The sequence below is a fragment of the Corythoichthys intestinalis genome, chromosome 6 (genome assembly GCF_030265065.1).
Source record: "Corythoichthys intestinalis isolate RoL2023-P3 chromosome 6, ASM3026506v1, whole genome shotgun sequence".
Taxonomy (NCBI): domain Eukaryota; kingdom Metazoa; phylum Chordata; class Actinopteri; order Syngnathiformes; family Syngnathidae; genus Corythoichthys; species Corythoichthys intestinalis.
Window position 1 is genome coordinate 11,745,995 of NC_080400.1, and position 21,722 is coordinate 11,767,716.

Sequence of the window (21,722 nt, forward strand, 5' to 3'; positions counted from 1 at the left end):
GATCTTTTTCGTAACACCTTAAGATATTTCCCAAAGCAGAGAATATATATTAATTCGTAGCACTACGCACAGTCATGGTTCCACTTCCCATCATGCATTTGGGCATGGCTACAGTATCATTTACTAAAAGCTCAACAAATACACTAGAAGGCAATATTTAGTGACAATATACAAAGTCACATTGATCCTTTAAGAATTACAAGTCTTTCTATCCGTGGATCCCTCTCATAAAAGCTCAACAAATACACTAGAAGGCAATATTTAGTGACAATATACAAAGTCACATTTATCCTTTAAGAATTACAAGTCTTTCTATCCGTGGATCCCTCTCACAGAAAGAATGTTAATACTGTAAATGCCATCTTGAGGATTTATTGCCATAATAAACAAATACAGTACTTATGTACTGTATGTAATCGTCACACTTTTTCTGTTATGTGGCCCTCACAGGAAGAAGTTTGGGGACCCGTGATTTAGACTGTTCAATCAGCCTACCATGCATGTTTATGGGATGTGGGAGGAAATCGGAGTACCCAGAGAAAACCCATGGAGGCAAGGGGAGAACATGCAAGATCCACACATGGAAAGCCGGACCCCGGGACTGAACCATTTATCTCAGAACTGTGAGGCGGATGTGCAAACCACTTGACCATATTATTTATACAGAAGTTTATTTAAAAACCAAAATTTTAAAAACAATATTGATTAATAATACTAAAAAAATAATATAATAATAAATGATACTGAATGTCAAGTTTTTTTCATGACCACAAATATTTGAAAAAAATATACTTAAATACTTACTTGCCATATAAAGGATGAAATGTTATTTATGATGTCATTTGGGTTTTATTTACTTTGCTTTAGTGTGTCATTCATCGCCTTTATTATTCATAATTGACGTGGCCGCAGATGGATATCAAGGACGTCAACGAATTCGGATAAAAAAATAAATTAAAAAATCACAAAAATAACTTTTTAGATTCAACATTTAAATATTTTGTTAAAATATAAGTACCAGAAATTCAAAATACTTTCCATAATCTAGAAGTGATAATCAATTCTCTCACAGATGAAGTTTTTCTAATTTGGACTAAGATCCAGTTGTTTACCTTACATACCTCTCCCCCCCCCCCTCACGCCTCACGCCAAAACCCCAAACTAATTGACTTAACGAGCTCATTCCACTTTACAAGCTTGGCTTTGAAAAAGAAACCAGAAAAGAAAAGAGAAATCAGCGACTTGTCAAATTTGCTCACCTCGCAGGCAGAACACCTCGTTCGGGACACAGACGACCACCACCAGCGACAGCAACCAGCCAAACGGTTCTCCTCGGAAAGTGGGCTTCTTTTTCAAAAGGGTCATCGCGCGTTGTGGCGCCATCATCTCCTCTTCATGTTTTGACAAGTGGGAGAAAGTAGTCCGACCGAGTCCCAATTCTCAACCCCAAAATTTGATTTAAAAATAAGAATGAAAAAGAAGTCCAAGTCAACTTTTAGGAGCGAGTGCTTGAAGTGCGCGTAGATTCCTCCACTCCCTCCTTCTTCTCCTTCTTCCTCCGCCTCTTTTGAGCAGGACTCAAATTCCACAAGTCAGCTTCTTTGCACCCTCCTTTTTCTTTTTTTCTCCTCCTCTTTTTCTTCCGAGGATGCCCGAGCCCCTGCAGGCCGCCGATTGTCTGCACACACAATCAGCTTTTTAATTGCTCCATGCCTGAAGTGAACCGAGCCGAGTAGGTCAACTTGCATGCAACTCCGCCCACGCAGGAAGCCATAACCCAACCTATCTAAAGATCACGTATAAAAATTAACAGAACAAAAAGGACAGCATGAAAATAGGTCCTTGGGTGCACTTTAAGGTGCGTGCGACAGGAGAAAAAAATAAATATAGATAGCATTAAATAGCATTATTATGTGAATTGGAATCATATTTTGAGACGATTCGACTATATACAACCATTTAGCAAAGCGCAGATGACGAGAAATTAGTTTTTTAATCTGCCGGTTAGCCACGCCTACCATTATAGACCCTACTAACGTGACGTCACAGCCACGCCCCCGCGCCATGTTGTCCGTACACTCGTCATGTTAATACATTACCGCTTCGTAAATTCCTCCTATTATGGCGTGTTTTTCTGCTCGTTAACATTAATAATCAAAATGGTGAAGGCGTGTGTGGCGGTAGGTTGCAAAAACAGAGAAGATAGACGGAGAGACTTGGAAGTTTTACCGTATTCCGAGAGACCCGGAGAGTAGAGCGAGATAGACTGCTGCAATTCGACGAGAAAACTGGGCTCCAAACGACTACCACAGATTATGTGGTAGTCATTTTATATCTGGTAAAATGCATTTAATCTATATTTACAGGGTTTGGGGCTGACAACCACAATTAAGATCATTGCTTGGCTAATCGCCGACAACATACAGTTTCAAATTCAAGATGCTTATTTGTTCCACCATCTTTATTTTTTGAATAATATTTAGTTGGTAACAAGTGAAAGAAGCTTGCCTCGCCTACGGATCATCGGTTAAACAGGGGTGTCCAAACTTTTTGCAAAGGGGGCCTGATTTGGTGTGGTAAAAATGTGGGGGGCTACCTGGGCTGATTTACGAAGAACAATACATTTAAAGAAATGTTAGCAAGCCCTTCTGTGTGTCACATTTGCTTTATTATTATTATTTTTAAATACATAATTTCAACAGTCTCGTCTTTGTGGCGTTCTCTTTCGACACTCGGGCTCTTGCGAAATACTGCTGCTGTGCTAGCTTCAAGTTGCTATAATTTCTCGCTGCGTATCTTTCCTGTAATGTTGTCGTACATGTCAGCGTGTCTTGTTATTATCGCGCACATGGAACTCTTTGAAAACAGTGACTGTCTCTTTGCAAATGAGGCAGACACAGTTGTTGCGTGTTTTATTGAAGAAATAGTCCAATATCCACCTATCCTTGAAGCGTCGGCCATCGCAGTCAACTTTTTTCTTTTTTTTGATTGTCGCCATTTTAGAAATCACACAGGGTAATGTTGCTTAGAGTGCTGCTCTTAATGTTTTTCAAAGTTTCGTGAGAATAGGCCGAGTTTCTGTGGAAAAGGTAGTTGTAGATATCAGGCTAGCAGATGTCAGGCAGAGAGTGCGAAGACAGCGGGTCGAAAAAAATCGATTTAGGCATCAAATATGGATCTGGCGAATGGATAAACTGAAGCTTTTCCACATAACGCCTTTCATGCAACGCATCCAATGAGTTTACGGCGTCAGATAACACCGGGGCTTCCATGAATTGCTCTATTACTTGCACGACTAATTGAAAACAATGAGAATAGGTCTAAAAAATACGGACAATATGGCGGCCGTCACTTTGTGACTAGGTGAGTAGGGTCTATAGGGCTCTTGCTTCCCCAACAGGTGGATGACGTCAGCGGAGTCACAATTTCATCTGATTTAGTATGCAGCCCATTGAGGGAGAATTATTCACGAGGAAAACACGACGAAGAGAGCCGCAAAATGTCATTGTTTCAGTCTCTCTACTCCAATATTTTTACTTGATATTCTTTTTATCCAAGTATTTTTCCCCAATAGTTAAATGAATAGCATGGTCATGACAAATAACAGTCTTGTGCTAAATAGAATATGAAATAATGAAAATGCATTTATTCAGGACGACTTGGCAAAAATACTCCATAATGGTCAAAATTGTCGACTTCACCTTTACTGTCGCACCTCCCGAACGATATTTTATGCCACCTAAGTCGGCTTATGTCATTTCCCTTCCCCGGCTTCGGAGAATGTAAACAAACCAAGAAGCGTGACAGCTAGCCGACATGCTAACCCGAACCGAGTGATGTTTCATAGTCTTTGAAGTGGAAAATCACACGTAATTAGCCCAGATCATTTCACATGAAGACTGGGTTGTCGATTGGCAACCCACCCGGCGGCGAACAAGTTAGAGCTCATCGTTCCCCTGCTGAGGGCAGAGGTCTCATTTGCGGGAAAGCCACTGGACAATGACCGCCGGACAAACCGGCCGACGTCGGAGGAGCGTGTGGCTGCCAAATGGTTAACATGAATATGTCAAAATAATGCTTTACAACACGGCAAAGTCAGCGAGAAAGTCATCTGCAATTGTTATGCAGCTAACATGACAATATGTGTATGAGGAGCGCTTTTTACATGTAGGGCTGTCAAACGATTAACATTTTTAATCGAATTAATTACAGCTTAAAAATTAATTAATCGTAATTAATCGCAATTCAAACCATCTATAAAATATGCCATATTTTTCTGTAAATTATTATTGGAATGGAAAGATAAGACACAAGACGGATACATACATTCAACATACTGTACATAAGTACTGTATTTGTTTATTAAGACAATAAATCAACAAGATGGCATTAACATTATTAACATTCTCTTAAAGCAATCCATGGATAGAAAGACTTGTAGTTCTTAAAAGATAAATGGTAGTAAAAGTTATACAAATTTTATATTAAAACCCCTCTTAATGTTTTCGTTTTATTAAAATTTGTAAATTTTCAATCAAAAAATAAACTAGTAGCTCGCCATTGTTGATGTCAATAATTACACACTCACTCATGGTACTAACCCATAAAATCAATTGGACCCAAGCGCCAGCAGAGGGAGCCAAACACCAAAAAACAAGTAATAAGCGGACATTACACTGTACTGTCATTTTAGTCTGAGCGGGGCATGTGTGTTAATTGCGTCACATATTTCAACGTGATTAATTTTAAAAATTAATTACCGCCCGTTAACGCGATAATTTTGACAGCCCTAATGCGTTGACGTGGCGGAAATGGACTGTGATTGGTTCGCTCAGACTGTAGTTTCCGGTTCAGCGCGAAATCACCGCCATTGTAAAACATGATTTTTCTAGACACAAAAATGGACCAAGCCGACGGGAGTATCATCGAAGAGCAAGTCTCGTTAAGACATCATAAAGTTTGCCAAATGGCAAGGTCAGCAATTGAATTTTAGAAAAAAAAAATGGAAAAACCACTGAGACATGTGTGTTCGGAATCGAGTGGCCACACAAAGCGGTGACCCAGTCGACCAAAAACTGCCAGCTTTTTATCGCTTAATGTCGTATTTTTGGTTGGTGCACTTCATCATTTATTGTGTACATATGTTTGATCTTTAATTTTCAATAACATACAGTTCACACACGATACATCATCACTGATTGAGAGTGCCTCGGTGCTTTTTATGATAACGTTAACATCAAGGCTTGCAACGCAGTTTGGGAAGTTCCATAGACAGCAGAAATCTGCTATGGCTTCCCACTGGCTGGTTGTAGGACACGGCGAACAAATCGGGCTGAAGGGGTTTGCAGACCTCGGACAAAACGCTGGACGCAGTGCTCAACGCCAGTTTGAAGCTAGCCGCCACAGCTAGCTGGTTTTCACCCGAGGAAAGAAGAACTCTATGCGGCATCAGAAGTTGGACAGACCGCCTCGAAACCGTCTTCTGCGTCGCCTGCGCCTCAACATTTGTAGGATCAACATTTATTCAATGTTGATGAGCTGAAGATCCACATTCAAGCGTTCCATCTTGCATTGTTTATTTTTCTCCGTTAAACTAGACAAGAGGAAGTCAACATGCATGCCACAAAACCGTACAAACACAACATAATAACCCTCTAGTGGCTTGGCGGTGAATTACAGAGCAACGCATCACCTGGCCGGAGAACCATCGAATGTCAAATGACGCCGTAGTGGCTGCGCCGTCACCGCAACGCGGGAGTATAACTCAGGCTTTAGTCCTTCTCATTCAGCAGTACGGCTGTATAGTGAAGAGGACTCCTTCTCCCGTACACGTCATAGCGCCCTCTTCCTCAATGCAAGACCGAAGCCGAAAGTCTGTCATTTTCGTAGCGCGGGATTAAAAAAAATTGAATAAATTTATCGATCACTTCTTCACTCATCCAAGCGGTCCATTTCAGTCAAGAACATAAAATATCGCGTGTATTATGAAATAAACATGCTTTTTCGTGTCACAGGCACTTTAAAATACGAAGAGAATTTTGAACGCCACATTGAGGAAAATCTATAAATATATACATATATATTTTAAAGCTTCTTCTAAATTGTTCATCAAGATTCTTAACTCATTCACTGCCAGTGAAAGACATCAAATCCTTTTGAATACACTGCTTTTTTTTTTTTTTTCAATAGTGTTATTTATTTCCTGGCTTTTTTCTGTGAAGAACCCAGAGAGGGTTATTTGGTTAGTATCTATTTAATTAATAGTGTTAATATTATTTATTCTATTGTATTCTATTATATTATATTCTGGGCTGTCAAAGGATTAAAATTTTTAATCGAGTTAATCACAGCTTAGAAATGAATTAATCGTCATTAATTGCAATTCAAACCATCTATAATATATGCCCTATTTTTCTGTAAATTATTGTTGGAATTGATAGATAAGACACAAGACGGATATATACATTCAACATACTGTACATAAGTACTGTATTTGTTTATTATAACAAATCAACAAGATGGCATTAACATTATTAACATTCTGTTAAAGCGATCCATGGATAGGAAGACTTGTAGTTCTTAAAAGATAAATGTTAGTACAAGTTATAGAAATTTTATATGAAAACCCCTCTTAATGTTTTCGTTTTAATAAAATTTGTAAAAATTTCAATCAAAAAATAAACTAGTAGCTCGCCATTGTTGATGTCAATAATTACACACTCACTCATGGTACTAACCCATAAAATCAGTTGGACCCAAGCGCCAGCAGAGGGAGCCTAACACCAAAAAACAAGTAATAAGCGGACATTACACTGTACTGTCATTTTAGTCTGAGCGGGGCATGTGCGTTAAATGCATCAAATATTCTAACGTGATTAATTTAAAAAATTAATTACCGCCCGTTAACGCGATCATTTCGACAACCCTATATATTATGTTACATTATATTATATTATATTGTATTATTATTTTTATTTTATTTATTTTTGTTCCGTGAAGAATTCAGAAAGGGTTATTTGATTGTGGCTTTCTAAAAAAACAATACATTTTTACATTTAGGCACTCCTGCAATCGTCACACTTTTTCTGTTACAAACTGACCCGGCCCCTCATCAAAGAAGGAAAAAGTTATGTGGCCCTCACAGGAAAAAGTTTGGGGACCCCTGCACAAGAGAGTCACGAGAGACACGAGCGGCCAAACACAGCAACACGTCTACTCAACGAGCTACGCAGGCTCAACAACATCATCCGCTACAATGCTCAATTTCTCCCAGAAAATGATTGCAATTACAAATGCTTTGGTAGATATATCTTCATTTAGTTTGCTTGTCATGTATAAACACAAAGGGAATGAAAAAAAGAAAAATAAAATAAATCATCATTTTACACAAAACTCAAAAAATGGGCCAGACAAAATTTTGGCACCCTGAGATTAATACTTAGTAGCAAACATTTAGACGAAATAACTGCGAACAACCGCTTCCGGTATCCATCAATGAGTTTCTTACAATGCTCTGCTGGAAATTTAGACCATTCTTCTTTGGCCAACTGCTCCAGGTCTCAGATTTGAAGGGTGCCTTCTCCAAACTGCCATTTTCAGATCTCTCCACAGGTGTTCTATGGGATTCAGGTCTGGAATCATTGCTGGCCACTATAGAAGTCTCCAGTGCTTTCTCTCAATCCATTTTGTAGTGCTTTCTGAAATGTGTTTTGGGTCATTGTCCTACTCGAAGACCCATGGCCTCTGAGGGAGACCCAGCTTTCTCACACTGGGCCCTACATTATGCTGCAAAATTTGTTGGTAGTCTTTAGACTTCATAATGCCATGCATAGAGTCAAGCAGTCCAGTGCCAGAGTTAGCAAAGCAACCCCAAAACATCAGGGAACCTCCACCATGTCTGACTGTGGGGACCGTGTTCTTTTCTTTGAAGGCCTCGTTTTTTTTCGTGTAAACTCCATGTTGATCCCTTTTCCCAAAAAGCTCTCCTTTTGTCTCATCTGACCAGAGAACATTCTTCCAAAACGTTTTTTTGCTCTCTCAGGTAAGTTTTGGCAAACGCCAGCTTTTTTATGTCTGTTGGTCAGAAGTGGGGTCTTCCTGGGAAACCCCACCATAGAGTCCCTTTTCAATCAGACGCCGACAAATAGTACGGGTTGACCCCTTTATTTTTATAACTATTTACATTGTAAATGCTCACTCAAGGTAAAAGAACAATGAATGAACATGTGTGGAACTACTGTATGTTCTTCACAAAAACTGATGAAATAACTAAAAACATGTATAATATTCTAGTATCTTCAACGTAGCCACCCTTTGCTGATTATTTTTTGCACTCTTGCGATTCTCTTGATGAGCTTCAAGAAGGATTCACTTAAAATGTTTTTTGACTTCACAGGTATGCCTTTCCCGGTTGATTTTCTGGGTTTATTAGTGTAATTTATTGCTTTATCTATGAGGGTAGGGACCTTCATTTGTGTTGCATTGAATGAGGTTTGTCCAAACTTTTTAAACCTCACCTTGCAAAAAGTTTTGATTTTTGTATTTATTACCTTTTTAACTACCTTTTTTTCTGGGGAAAAAAAAAAATCATCCAATAAATTTAGTATAATGTTTTCAGTATGTTGGATTTAATGTCATGTGGGAATTTTGATACTCACTTTGTGAAAGTATATTATTGTATATTATATATTGTATATTATTTATTATTACGATTATTTAAAGTTTCTAAAAAGACAATTATCCAACCAGTCTGAAATAGTTTTTTTAGCGTGTTGCATTTAATGTCGAGTGGGAATTTTGAAACTGACTTAACGAAAAGATTTTTTCTTAAATAAAGCTTCTTCTAAATTAACATAATTAATCGACAAGTTCTGTATTTTTTTCACTTTGTTGTGTCATGTGGGAATTTTGAAACTCAATTTCATAAAAAAAAAAAAAAAAAAAAAAACGATTCATTTTATATATATATATATATATATATATATATTTTAAATCTTCTAAAACGAAGTCATTGTCCACAAGTTTAGCATTAAAAAAAAAAAAAAATTATGTTTAGTGTCACACGGGAATTGTTTAAACTAAACTTGAAAATTACTAATAATTAATGATTTTTTTCCATTAATTTTGTTTATTTGAAACATTTTAAAATAAAAAAATTATTAAAACACACACACACAAAATGAATTGCTCAAGTCTTGTTTTTTTTTCTTAGAAATTAATGTCTTTTTAAAGCTTCTAAAATTACATATTTATCCATATAATTTATGTATTTTTTGCGTTTAAATGTCACATGATAATGTTGACATTTGACATTGTTAGTCCCCGGGTTACGACGTACCCGACTTATGTGATTTTGACTTTACGACGCCAGAGTCCCCAGTTGTTGTTTTTTTGTTTGTTTTTTAAATAATGTTCACTTTTGTTTTATGATGCATGTTTTTATTTTGGCGCAGGAAGCAGGTAAGTACTTGCCTTACTTGAGCGCATGTACACACGGAAAATGCATTTGCGCACACGAAGAAGAGCGTATTTGCGCACACGAAGAAGAGCACACACACGAGGAAGAGCCATTTGCTCCTACGAAGAAGTCACGCAGGCGAGTGAGAGAGGGAAAAGAGCTGCAAGCCTGCGCGTACATTTGTTGCTTGTGAAGCATTCATAGAGGCAACACCCGTATATAACACCTTTTGGACTGTTTATTGTGCGTTTTCAATTTTGGTCGAAAATTTTAGGCAAGTTAATGTGATTGATTTTGATGATGTGCGGTCGCTAACTGATATATGCTAATTGTTTGTGTGGATTGTTATTCCTGTATCAGCCGCTAGTTATAAACTCAAATTTGAATTGCTGTTATTGAAGAAAACTGATTTGATTTTTATTTTAGTTTAATTCTGCAAGTGTTGATGTCATGAGCAGCCGAATAGTCAACAAACCACACGGACGTTTAATATCGTCATTTCAAAAGACAGTACAATGATGTATAATACATGTTTTTGGATAGTTATTTTAAAAGTTAGGTGGTATTTTGGGGTACTCAAAAGGTTAATTCCGATTTACGCAGAAACTCGGGTTACGTCGCCAGTGTAGGAACGGAAGTCGTTCGTAACCCGAGGACTACCTGTATTTTTCTAGGTGTAACACTTGCCCATGCACAGGTCATGTGTCTGTCATCAATAAGTGCCAAGTTGTCTTCCCGTGTATCTCGGCACCCTTCCCCTGTCTTTCCCACGCTGTAGGCCTGCAGGCTGGGCCCTTTACGAATGGCTGCGGGGCCCTTTAAAAGAGCCCCATTGTATGCAGGCCTGCCTTTTCAATGGAGAGTAAGGAGGAGGAAAGGGGGGATCCTGGGTAAGAAAGGGGGTGTTTTGAGACTTGCATGGCTTTTGGGGTTGAGTTGATGTGTGTGTGTGCATTCCTCATGGCAAGATTTACTCGGATTTGGCGGCAAAGCTAAAGTGGATTAAGAAATTTGAAAGCACCTTGTCGCAGCAGGCACGTTCAACAAAAATTCCGCCTGACACGTCATACAGTCCATGTGATCAGAGGGTCTTGAGGATTCTGGGACTTTTGCGCTCTCTAGTGGTGACTATTATTTTGACAACTAGATTGATGCTCAAAACAACACTATAAAAACAGACTGGGCTTGATTTATAACTGATCATATAAAACTCATGTCAAATTCAATGTCATTGTGTGGCCCACGAAAGTAGAATCGTCCCGATCACATAATTTTGCACCAGAGTTCGAGTCCGAGTCACCTGATTTTGAGGATCTGCAGATACTGAATACTGAGCCGATACCTCGGCAATTAATTCATTTTGTTATGGATTACAGAGCTTTTTTTGTTGTTCCTTTTGACACCACAGTGGTTGGACTGATCTCACAGGTAGATGTAGCAGCCTACAAAGAGGAGTTCCACAAACTCTCAGCCTGGTGCTCAGACAACAAACTGGTCCTGAACACCACCAAAACCAAAGAGGCCATCATGGACTTCAGGAGAAACCGAACCGTCCTGCTGCCCCTGTACATCAACGGCGAGTGTGTGGAAAGGGTTCCTGAGAGTCCAGATCTCAGATGACCTTTCATGGACAGCAAACATAACAGCTATCATAAAGAAGGCTCAGCAGCGTCTGCGAATCCTCAGGAAAAACAAGCTGGATGGGAAGCTGCTGCCAGCCTTCTACCGCTCATCCGTAGAGAGCCTGCTAACATACTGATGTTCCACCTGGTACGGGAGCTGCACTGCCGCAGACATGACGAGGCTTCTGAGGACAGTCAAGGCAGCGCAGAGGATCATTGACTGTCCTCTCCGCTCCCTGATGGACTTCTGCTCCTCCCGGTGCCTCAGCAGAGCTTCAAACATCCTCAAGGACAGCTCACATCCTGGTTTTCAAGCTGCTTGAACTGCTCCCTTCTGGGATACGCTATAGGTGTTTAAAAGCAAGAACAAACAGACTGAGGAACAGTTTCATTGTTAAAAACATCTCCACCCTGAACTGCCATATGTAACACCACATCACCCAATGTCCAATATTCATTTACATGCAATAATTTATGTGCAATACTTACTTACGTGCAATATTAACATACAATATTCAATGCCTTCACTGTCAAACTGCTGCTACTTCACTTCTATTCACACATATTCTATGTGTAATACTATTTACTAGAGGCGTGCGAAGTTTTCGATTCTTAGATTATTCGCGATTCGGCCGTGGAAGATTCGAGAATGATTCACAAACATCCAAATTTAGATTATTGAAATATACCAGGTAAAGCAGAACGAAAACACAGTCAGCGTGGTCTTCAGGACGCAATGAGGAACGGACCGAGAGCAAATATCATGTTCAACTCATGCCACTAGATAAAAAACCAAAAATACCCGACTGCGGCCGACAGCTGGTTCAAACAACGCCCAGTTGCGAGTTGCTACAAACACACGGCCACATACGGCTATAGTAGATATCACATATTTGCAGAACTAGATGCTAAATGACAGATGACGGCGGTGTTAGAACATATAAAAAAAACTACATGCGAAATGACAGGCTTGCCGTTTAGTAGTTGCCACGTTGTAAACAGCCGCCATCTTAAAGCAGAAGACTTCTCTAGAAGGGTCTGTTGTAGCGAACCTAATTATGTTTTTATCTGAAACACTACTAAATCGGCAAAATCTTGACTTGAATCTATCTTTAAATAATGAAACAGTTTTAAAACTTTGACATGTTGTAAGTAGACAGAAGGGAAATTATGGAATAACGGGAGTAATTTTATCAACTTTAACAGCTGATTGATATCATTAAATTAATTGAATGTAGTTTAAAGCTGCTGATGCAGAATGGGGACTTGAGTATTTTAGCAAATGTTTTTAACTGTTAACATGATACTTAAATATTAGTTTGGTTTAGCCTAATAGGATTTTAAAACTATTTTGGAACTAACGTACAAAACATTAATCGTAATCGAATCGTTAGGTACCCAAAGATTCTCACCTCTACTGTTTACGTGCAGTATTAACGTGCAATATTCCAATGCCTTCACTGACAAACTGCTGCTACTTCAATCATTTGCACTGCCTGAACATAGGACTACCTCACACGTATTTTATATTTATTTAGATTTTATACTTTTATTCTTGCAAGCCACTCCGAGATTTTTACTTGTCCTGCACTGAAAAGGGAGATGCTCTACAACTTCATTGTACAACTGTATAATGGCAATAAAGAGCTATTCTATTTCTATTCTATTCTAAAATAATAAAATGAGAATATTTACTTTTTTAGTTTAAATTTTTTTTTAATTTTTTCCTATTTGTTTTTATGAAAAAATATAAAGAAATACAATCTCAAAACGAAACGAAAAGTGAGTATATCCAGTTTTTTCCTTTTCTAAATCAAAACGCACACAAATAAAAAAGAGAATATTTCCTTTTTATAGAAAAAATTAATTAATTAATTAATTAAAAAAAAAAAAAAAAAAAAAAGCATTATTTTGAAATCAACAATTGTTAGGATTATTGTGAACACAATTAACAATAATGCTTTCCTTATTATAGTTAGTCACCTGAACGGATAACCTCTGTCTAGTCAGCCTTTCCTTTGTACTGGGCCATGTCGCCCCTTTGTAGTCCATGTATCCATGTATTCTATTATATGTTCTATGTTGCTTTCCTGCTCATCCCGTCCTTTTGTTTACTCCTGAATAAAGAGGATTGCCACTACAGCAACTGGGGGAGCAGCTACCAACCTCCACAAAAGCTACATCGACTTCCTGTGTGTTGTTTTTATCCAAGCTAGGTGGACAAAAAACGAGCTTCAAATCAAACAACAATACAGAAGAAAGTATTTTCTATTATTGGGCTGAAAAAGTTATCGATTCATTTAATACCCGATTAGTTGTCTGTTAATCAAGTCATCATGGCAGCAGCCCAAGTTGGCAGACATAATGGTCCTCTGTAGGAAACCAGAACTACAATGCGGCCCAAAGATTGATTGAAAAAGTTTGACACCTTCTTTTAGGTTCTAAAAGACAGCGTCTATGTACTGTTAGGATTTCCCCCCTTTTTTTAAAATGATTTTTGGTTCGATTTTTGGTCTCGTAATGTGAAGCTGTAATATGTGACCAGCGTGGAAACATCTGTTTGGTTTTACTGTCGTACATGTGTTCAGTTCAGTGTGATGAGTAACGGCTACCGGCTTTAAAAAAGGAAAAAGAGGGGGGAAAAAATACAGAGCACTTGTGTTTTTCATTATTCACACATAAAAGCAGAAATTCATCTTCATATATAACTTGTACAGGCAATGACAAGAGGGGGAAAACATCATCTGGAGTTGAACTGCTCAGGCAAGCAGTGATGATAATGTTTCAGTGTCGTGTCGGTGAGAGTGAATGATTGCTGACAGATGTCCCAGTTCAAATGAATGGGCCGTCTTTCTCTCTGTCCTGCATAACACCTTTATTTCTCTCCAGGTGCATTCTCTGACTGAATACCAGTTTATAAACAGTCATAATGGGAGTACAGCAAACACCCATGTGGCACATTAAAGGTATCCTCGATCTTAAAGCACTGTAGGCACTAGGCTCTAATAAACCACAATTGTTCTCTTGTACTAATATGTATATGTTACAGTGGGGCAAATACCGATAAGTATTTAGTCAACCACCAATTGTATAAGTTTGTTCAATTTGGTCACCTACAAACAAGCAAGATTTCTGGCTGTCAAATAGGTCTAACTTCTAATGAGGCTGCACTCGTTACCTGTATTAATGGCACCTGTTTTAACTCATTATCGGTATAAAAGACACCTGTCCATAACCTCAGTCAGTCACACTCCAAACTCCACTGTGGCAAACACCAAAGAGCTGTCGAAGGACACCAGAGACAAAATTGTAGACCTGCACCAGGCTGGGAAGACTGAATCTGCAATAGGTAAAACGCTTGGTGTAAAGAAATCAACTGTGGGAGCAATTATTAGAAAATGGAAGACATACAAGACCACTGAAAGTCTCCCTCGATCTGGGGCTCCATGCAAGATCTCACCCCGTGGCGTCAAAATGATAACAAGAACGGTGGGCAAAAATCCCAGAACCACGGGGGGGGGACCTAATGAATGACTTACAGAGAGCTTGGACCGCAGTAACAGGCTCCTATCAGTAACACAATGCGCCGCCAGAGACTCAAATCCTGCACTGCCAGACGTGTCCCCCTGCTGAACCCAGTACACCTCCAAGTCCGTCTGCAGTTCGCTAGAGAGCATTTGGATGATCCAGAAGAGGACTGGGAGAATGTGTTATGGTCAGATGAAACCAAATTACAACTTTTTGGGAGAAACACAGATTCTCGTGTTTGGAGGAGAAAGAATACTGAATTGCATCCGAAGAACACCATACCCACTGTGAAGCCTGGGGGTGGAAACATCACGACACACAACTGTATTTATCAATTAAACCTGAGTAGGTCAGGCAAGTAGAAAAACTAAGCGCCTGCGCCGAGATATAAATACCTGGATGAGCACTAATTATCTTCTACTTAACCCTGAAAAGACAGAAGTCCTTATAATAGGCCCGAAAAGTGTGAGAGACTCTTTAGCTGCCCAGATAGTCACTCTGGACAATGTAAGTGTAGCCTCCAGCGCCACAGTTAAAAACCTAGGAGTTTTATTTGACCCTGACTTATCGTTTAAAGCACACATTAAACAAACCTGTAGAACGGCTTTCTTTCACCTGCGCAACATCGCCAAAATTAGAAATATTTGATCTAAAAGCGATGCAGAAAAATTAATTCACGCGTTCGTTACATCGAGATTGGATTACTGTAACTCCCTACTTGCAGCTTGTCCTAAAAGCTCTCTAAAAGGTCTTCAGCTAGTCCAAAACGCAGCAGCAAGACTTTTAACAGGAACCAACAGAAGAGAGCACATCACCCCTGTGCTCCAGGCACTTCACTGGCTTCCAGTCGAGTTTAGAATTCAATTTAAAATACTCCTTCTTACATTTAAGACCATTAATGGGTTGGGGCCATCTTATTTTACCGATGCTCTGGTTCCATACCGCCCCAACAGAACACTCCGATCTCAGAATGCAGGTCTACTGGTAGTTCCCAGGGTTTATAAAAGTACTGTCGGAGCTAGAGCCTTTAGCCACCAAGCCCCTGTTTTATGGAATCAGCTTCCAGCTAGTATTAAAGAAGCCGAGACAGTCTGCACATTTAAGATGAGATTAAAAACGTTCCTATTCGACAAAGCTTATGGTTAGGCTAGTTGAAGTCTGAGTAGGCTCACAGTTTAGTCTAAGCTGCACTAGAAGCTATAATGCTGGGGGCAGTACAGCCGCTGAGTTCTATCTCCTTTTCTTACTCTACCTACCACTTGTCTTACTTTATTTCTATTTTCCAATGTTAATATCTAGTTGTCTAGTCTCTTCATCACTAGTCACCCGGTGTCCCCTTTCCCCCCTCCCCTCTGGGGAGGGGCTATTTTTCAGCTGCAGCCTCCTGACTGTCCAGACCCCTGGCTGGATAGACGTCCTTGCTGCTACCCCCGTCTCATCTGACTAGAGGGACCTCTTCTTGCTCCTTTACTCCACTGTATTTTTACGGACTATAACTTCGCTTGCTAATTCCCATTAGCAGTTCTGGGGTTCCTGTCTATCCGTCCTGGGAGTGGATCTCTCCTGACTGTGGTACTCCCCAAGGTTTCTCATTTTTCTCCCAATTGACTCTGGAGTTTTTGGAGTTTATCCTTGCCGGCATGGAGGGTCTTACGGATAGGGGATACCCAGGACTTGAACTGTATCTATTCATCTTTGTTGCTTCATTTCTAATTGTGTATCATATTGCCTCTGTAAAGCACTTTGAGACTTCTGTTGTGATTGAGGGCTATACAAATAAAATTGAAACTGAATTGAATCACACTTTGGGGCTGTTTTTCTGCAAAGGGACCAGGACGACTGATCTGTGTAAAGGAAAGAATGAATGGGGCTATGTATCGATTTTGAGTGAAAGTCTTCTTCCATCAGCAAGGGCATTGAAGATAAGAAGTGGCTGGGTCTTTCAGCATGACAATGATCCCAAACACACAGCCAGGACAACAAAGGAGTGGCTTCGTAAGAAGCATTTCAAGGTCCTGGAGTGGCCTAGCCAGTCTCCAAATCTCATCCCCATAGAAAACCTGTGGAGGGAGTTGAAAGTCCGTGTTGCCCAACGACAGCCTCAAAACATCACCGCTCTAGAGGAGATCTGCATGGAGGAATGGGCCCCGGAAGGACGGCGCTACTTTTTTGCACAACACTGCAACCCAACACTACAAACAGGAAAAAAAATAATAAAATCCACGCGAGCAGGCCTCCAGGGATTTAGTAGTGATGTTACGCTCGAAGCAGACGCTCGAGACAAGTGTTGAGCGCTCGCGGCAGAAGTATCACGAAACAGTCGTCCCTATGTCTCGCTGGATCCGGTGGAACAGCTCGTGACGTCACGCTAGAAGCAGACGCCTGACAAGTGTCGAGCGCTCGCGGCAACAAGTATTCCGATACGTTGTACTGATGTCTCGCTTCATTCAGTGGAAAAACACCTGGCTGCGGAAGCAAAGCGTTGTGATGTCACACGCGTGTCGGCCGTGACCGTGTCACTCAGGTAGCGAGGGGTCGAGTCAGTCAGTTTGGTTCAGTCAAACTCACAATGCTTATAAAAAGGGGATATATCAAAATGTTGTGGGTTGTGAGGAGAGCTTTTGCGCGCATTACGTCATATTGAGAACGAGGGAGAGTAAAGTGAAATTAGATCAGATTACACATTAGATTAATTTGCAAATGTACATAGTATAGGCATTCATTGACACACTATACACTGATTTATATAATACGCACACACACGCCCCCCCACAAGTTACGTTTTGTGTCTGTCAGTTAGTTTTTGTGTTTGTTTGTCTATCTGCCAGTTTGTATATTTGTTCGTGCCATGTGAGAGAATATTCTCAAAAGCTGGAGAGGTCATTAGCAAAATGAGGAACCGGCTGAAACCAAATACTGCTGAGATGATTTTGTTTTTAAATAAAAATGTGTGAAACACCCAAATCCCCATCCCAGTGTCACTGGCATTCTATACACCTACCATCAAGAGTTCCCTATTCCACAAGCATTTCCGTTTTTCATTTAAAAGTAACAAAACAACTTTGTTTTTGTTATTATGATTATGTTTAATTAATCTGGGGAAGAGTAAAGAATAAATTTCATGCTAGGGGTCGCACCCACTACTGCTTGCACACTAGGCAACTTATGTAACCACCATACGACCCACATATTTAGTTGCTCAGATGACACTTGGTTATATGAAAGTTCAATATATTTTTGTCCAACAGATGTCATCAAACTGAATTGTGTCAAATGCCTCGTAGCACTGAACCATTTAAACACATTTGCTTCAGTGATACAGAAAGCAGTGGTGAAGCAGTGTCATGACTCACCACACTGATTCATGGCAGATGCTTCATAACACTGAACCATTTCGACACATTGCTTGATATTGATTCACTGCTTCAGAAAGCTTCGGTTTCTCCATCACTAGGATTTAGCATTTCAAGTTGGGACCACCCTCAAAGTATCTTTAAAAACAATTAAGAACAGTCAATAAAAAAAAGGGTAAAAAATATCAAATTTGCCCACCGCTCTTTTAACAAGGTGGCTGTCAACTGGCTGGGAGGTGGCACCCAACTGTCCCCCTTTCTTGCATTCCTGGGGGCTGCAGGCGAGCATGGTGTCGAGCTTCTTCGCATGGCGTGTGTCACACAACTGCCAGTGCTCCTTCCTCGTGCCAACCCCGTCCGCAGAGCGGGCGGTCTTCCCTGTGCTTTCGCGATGCTGCATTTATGGCCGCTCATTGTTCCTCTCCACCTAACCAGTTGGCAATCAAGGCAACTGGGAGCACCTGGAGGGGAAGAGTGCAGACACGCTCGTCCTGCCACTTCAGTCCCAGCTGTCGGTTACATTTCCCTCTCATACTTTTAGGCATTGTGTTTTCTTGTGGTAGCTTTAAATCAGATTGTTGATCACATTAGTCATGTTAGTACTATGTTAAAGTATTTTCTTAAGGCATCTTCAGTATGTTCAGTCTGTATGCATCTAAACAAAACAAGCTGATAGCGCATGGTAGTACTTTGGGTGTCAAAATCGCTTCTTGTTGGACGTTTTTTTTCTACTCTTGTCTCATCTCATTCCATCTTTCCTGTTCATTTTGCTTTTCGTTCTCGTTTTGTGAAATATCGACAGTGCTACCATGCTCATTAATGTTCATCTCTGGTTTAAATTGAAAAGCGTGAACAGATGACATGTTTATGTTGCTAGAGTCATACTCTGGAAGCCGGCAGCGTAACCAGTGGCGGACTTGGCAATTTTGGGGCCTAAGGCGAACATAGCCAGGGGCCCTCCTTATATGTTTCTTTAACACAAAAGAAGCAGGAGAGGCAGCATCAAAAGCCCCTATCTACATACAACGTTTCAATAGATTAATACAAAATGAACAAGAGAGAGGAAATACAGCTTAATATAGATTGTATATCAGAGAGAAAGAGACTGTGTGTATTGTTGAAATTCGCCCCCCCCCGGCCCAGACGCCCCCGGGGACAGCACCAACCAAAACAAGTGCCGCTCGGCTGACGCTGCCCCGCGTGCGCCCGCCGGGAAGGCCGAATCTCGCACGTCCTCTTATTTTAACCCTTTGTACTGACTCCATGTTTCAAAAGCTTGAAGAACACTCACCGAAAACAGGTTGACAATTTATCCGTCGACAATGGTAAAAACAAGGCAAAAACAGACGACGGAGGGACAATTCTGGATCCAAAACAAGGCTATATGTTTCCGAGCAGAAAAAATCTGTGTTATCTCAGTGTCCAGTCTTTTTAAAGTCTTTGCCGAGGGGGGCCTTGTCGAAGGCGTTTCTGGGCGTTGCTTTTGGGTCATCCCCTCTGTGGCCGGTTTTGGCTTAGGTTCGTGCGCGGATTGGGACGCCCGCTATCAACTTTGCTGTCCGGGTTGGTTGTACTTGTTTTAGGACAACGCACTTTGTCCATGGAGTTTGCTGGGAGAGCTGATTGCCAGAGTTGGTGCGTCAATCTTGTGATAAGACGGCATTGTGTATGTCTTCTATTTCTTCTCATTAAACTATGGTGTTCTATTTATTTTATATTAGTAGTGTAGTCCTACCGTAAATATGAAAATGGTATTATTTCCTGATTAATTATATTACATGTGTTAGAGTAATGCAAACAGTTAGACGGTGCCTACGAGAACCTGTACCATATGTATGTGTTAGACTATATATGTGTTAGACTAATGCAAACAATTATATGGTGTGTGCGATGATGATATCCTTTCCCCTTCAGTATGTATCGAGGCTGAAGATGAACAACTACAATCAGGCATGAAATTGGGTCAGGGGTTAAAAGGGTGAGAAGGGTGTGGAGGAAATATGTTCCAGTACACTGTACAACAAGGGCTGTCACAAACTACTAATTTTCTCCCAATTAGTCAGCCAACTATTTTTACGATTAGTCGACAAATCTAATATTTATTTATTTGACATTTTTAACTAATTTAGCAATGAAATTTTTGTTGATGCTTATAAATTCACAAAAACATTTTGGAACACGTAAATTCTTTATTAAAGTACAAATAATCATGTAAATAACAATAATTAATCGCAAATAAACAATAAGGTTAAATGCTGATAGCATTTACTAGTGCAAAAGAATGGAATGTAAACAAATTCAGAACACTGACTTCTCCTTTCCAACATTATTCAAAACAATTCTTTAAAAAATTTAGTAAAATAATATTAAAATAATTATTATGTATAATAATTATTCATTGCCAATCATATTTTTCATAAAGGGTGTCGTTTTAAAGCTATTCTTAGTGTAGAATCTGTATTCTGTAGAATCTGTATTATTGTATTTACATATTATATTTCTGAAGCATGTGGGATTAACTCCAGAAATTGTTATTTATATGACGAACATGGCGTGCTTCATTTTGAAATTTTTACCGGAAGTACGTTTGCTAAAGCACTAACCTAATGCTTGGCACTCTGTAAAAAGCACTCTTCGTCATTGCTTGTGGTGTTACTAATTCATTTTTTTCATAATTTTCGTTAGCAAATGCTGTTTGTAGTATATGGACGCGTGTCACATGATCACCCGGGCTCACACAGCAAATGACATGGGACTAGGAGAGATCTAAAGATGCGCATCTAGGTTGTTTGTTCATGATATCTAGTGTGACACGCGCAAGTGTTGTTGAGCATTAAAAAGTTATATATACGATGCAGAAGTCACGTCTGCTCTTTACATCACATCACCAGCGTATGACACTGTTAACCTAAGATTTTTCATCTTTGAAGTGTCACCTTTTAACCGAAAGTTTGCGTTTTGGAAAAGACTGCCAATGTTTTATAGCAGGCTAAAGTAGGTTGTCTTTTTCCCCATTAGCGTCAATGTAGCAATGCTAACGTTTACAGTGTTTAATATAGATGTGTTTCTAAATTATGTCTGAACAGTAATTCTACGGCGTCTTGATTGACCAATAAACATCTGTGAAAGGAACTGGAGTCTCATATGTCATCTACACACACGCACAAATGTATGCAGCACACACGCGGTGATAAAACGCAGCAGAAAATTACCGCCCTCATTTTTATTTACCTTGCGATAAATGGACTCATTGCATATCGCGACAGGCTTAGCAACTTCAATAAAACATGTCGTTAGTTAGACTTACGACCGCCCCTAAAAATTTTGAATGTTACTGTATATTTATGCTCAGTCCGTAGTCATGGAACAGTCCATTGTAGTACGTGTGTGGGGGGGAAATAGTATAAATGCAGCATTCAAATGGCTTTCTTTTTTTGTTTTTTTATTTGTTTGTTTGGTATGCTGACGGAATTATGCATGACAAATAGTTTGGGGTGCTGCTGGCTCCGATGGCCCAGGCCCTTTCTCGTTGGGCTGAGTGAGTGGGTGAGTGACTTCACCGCCCTGAGATGTCAACAACAATGGTGACCTACAAGTTATTCTACAAATTGTATAAAAACAAAAACATCAAGAGAGGTTTTAATATCAAAATATTTTAACTTGTAATAATGTTCATCTTCTAAGAGGTACACGTCTTTCTATCCGTAGATCCCTTAAATTTGACTTTTCACGAAATACATTGGATCCAATGACAGCCCCAAG

General features: G+C 39.8%; 1 protein-coding gene across 2 annotated transcripts in view; it reads right to left on the bottom strand.

The window, feature by feature from the left end:
- LOC130918016 (tyrosine-protein kinase receptor UFO-like) overlaps positions 1-18,307 on the bottom strand; it is a 113,731-nt gene extending 95,424 nt beyond the window's left edge. Inside the window, exons 1-2 of one of the 2 annotated variants that reach the window (XM_057839863.1) lie at positions 18,160-18,307; positions 1,260-1,678 (exon numbers count right to left, since the gene is read on the bottom strand). In XM_057839863.1, coding sequence (XP_057695846.1) covers positions 1,260-1,386 — 127 coding nt within the window. In that variant the 5' untranslated portion in view covers positions 1,387-1,678; positions 18,160-18,307. Of the gene's footprint in view, positions 1-1,259; positions 1,738-18,159 lie in introns of those variants that run through there. The other variant, XM_057839862.1, reaches the window with a different exon arrangement.
- Between the last annotated feature and the right edge of the window lie 3,415 nt (positions 18,308-21,722).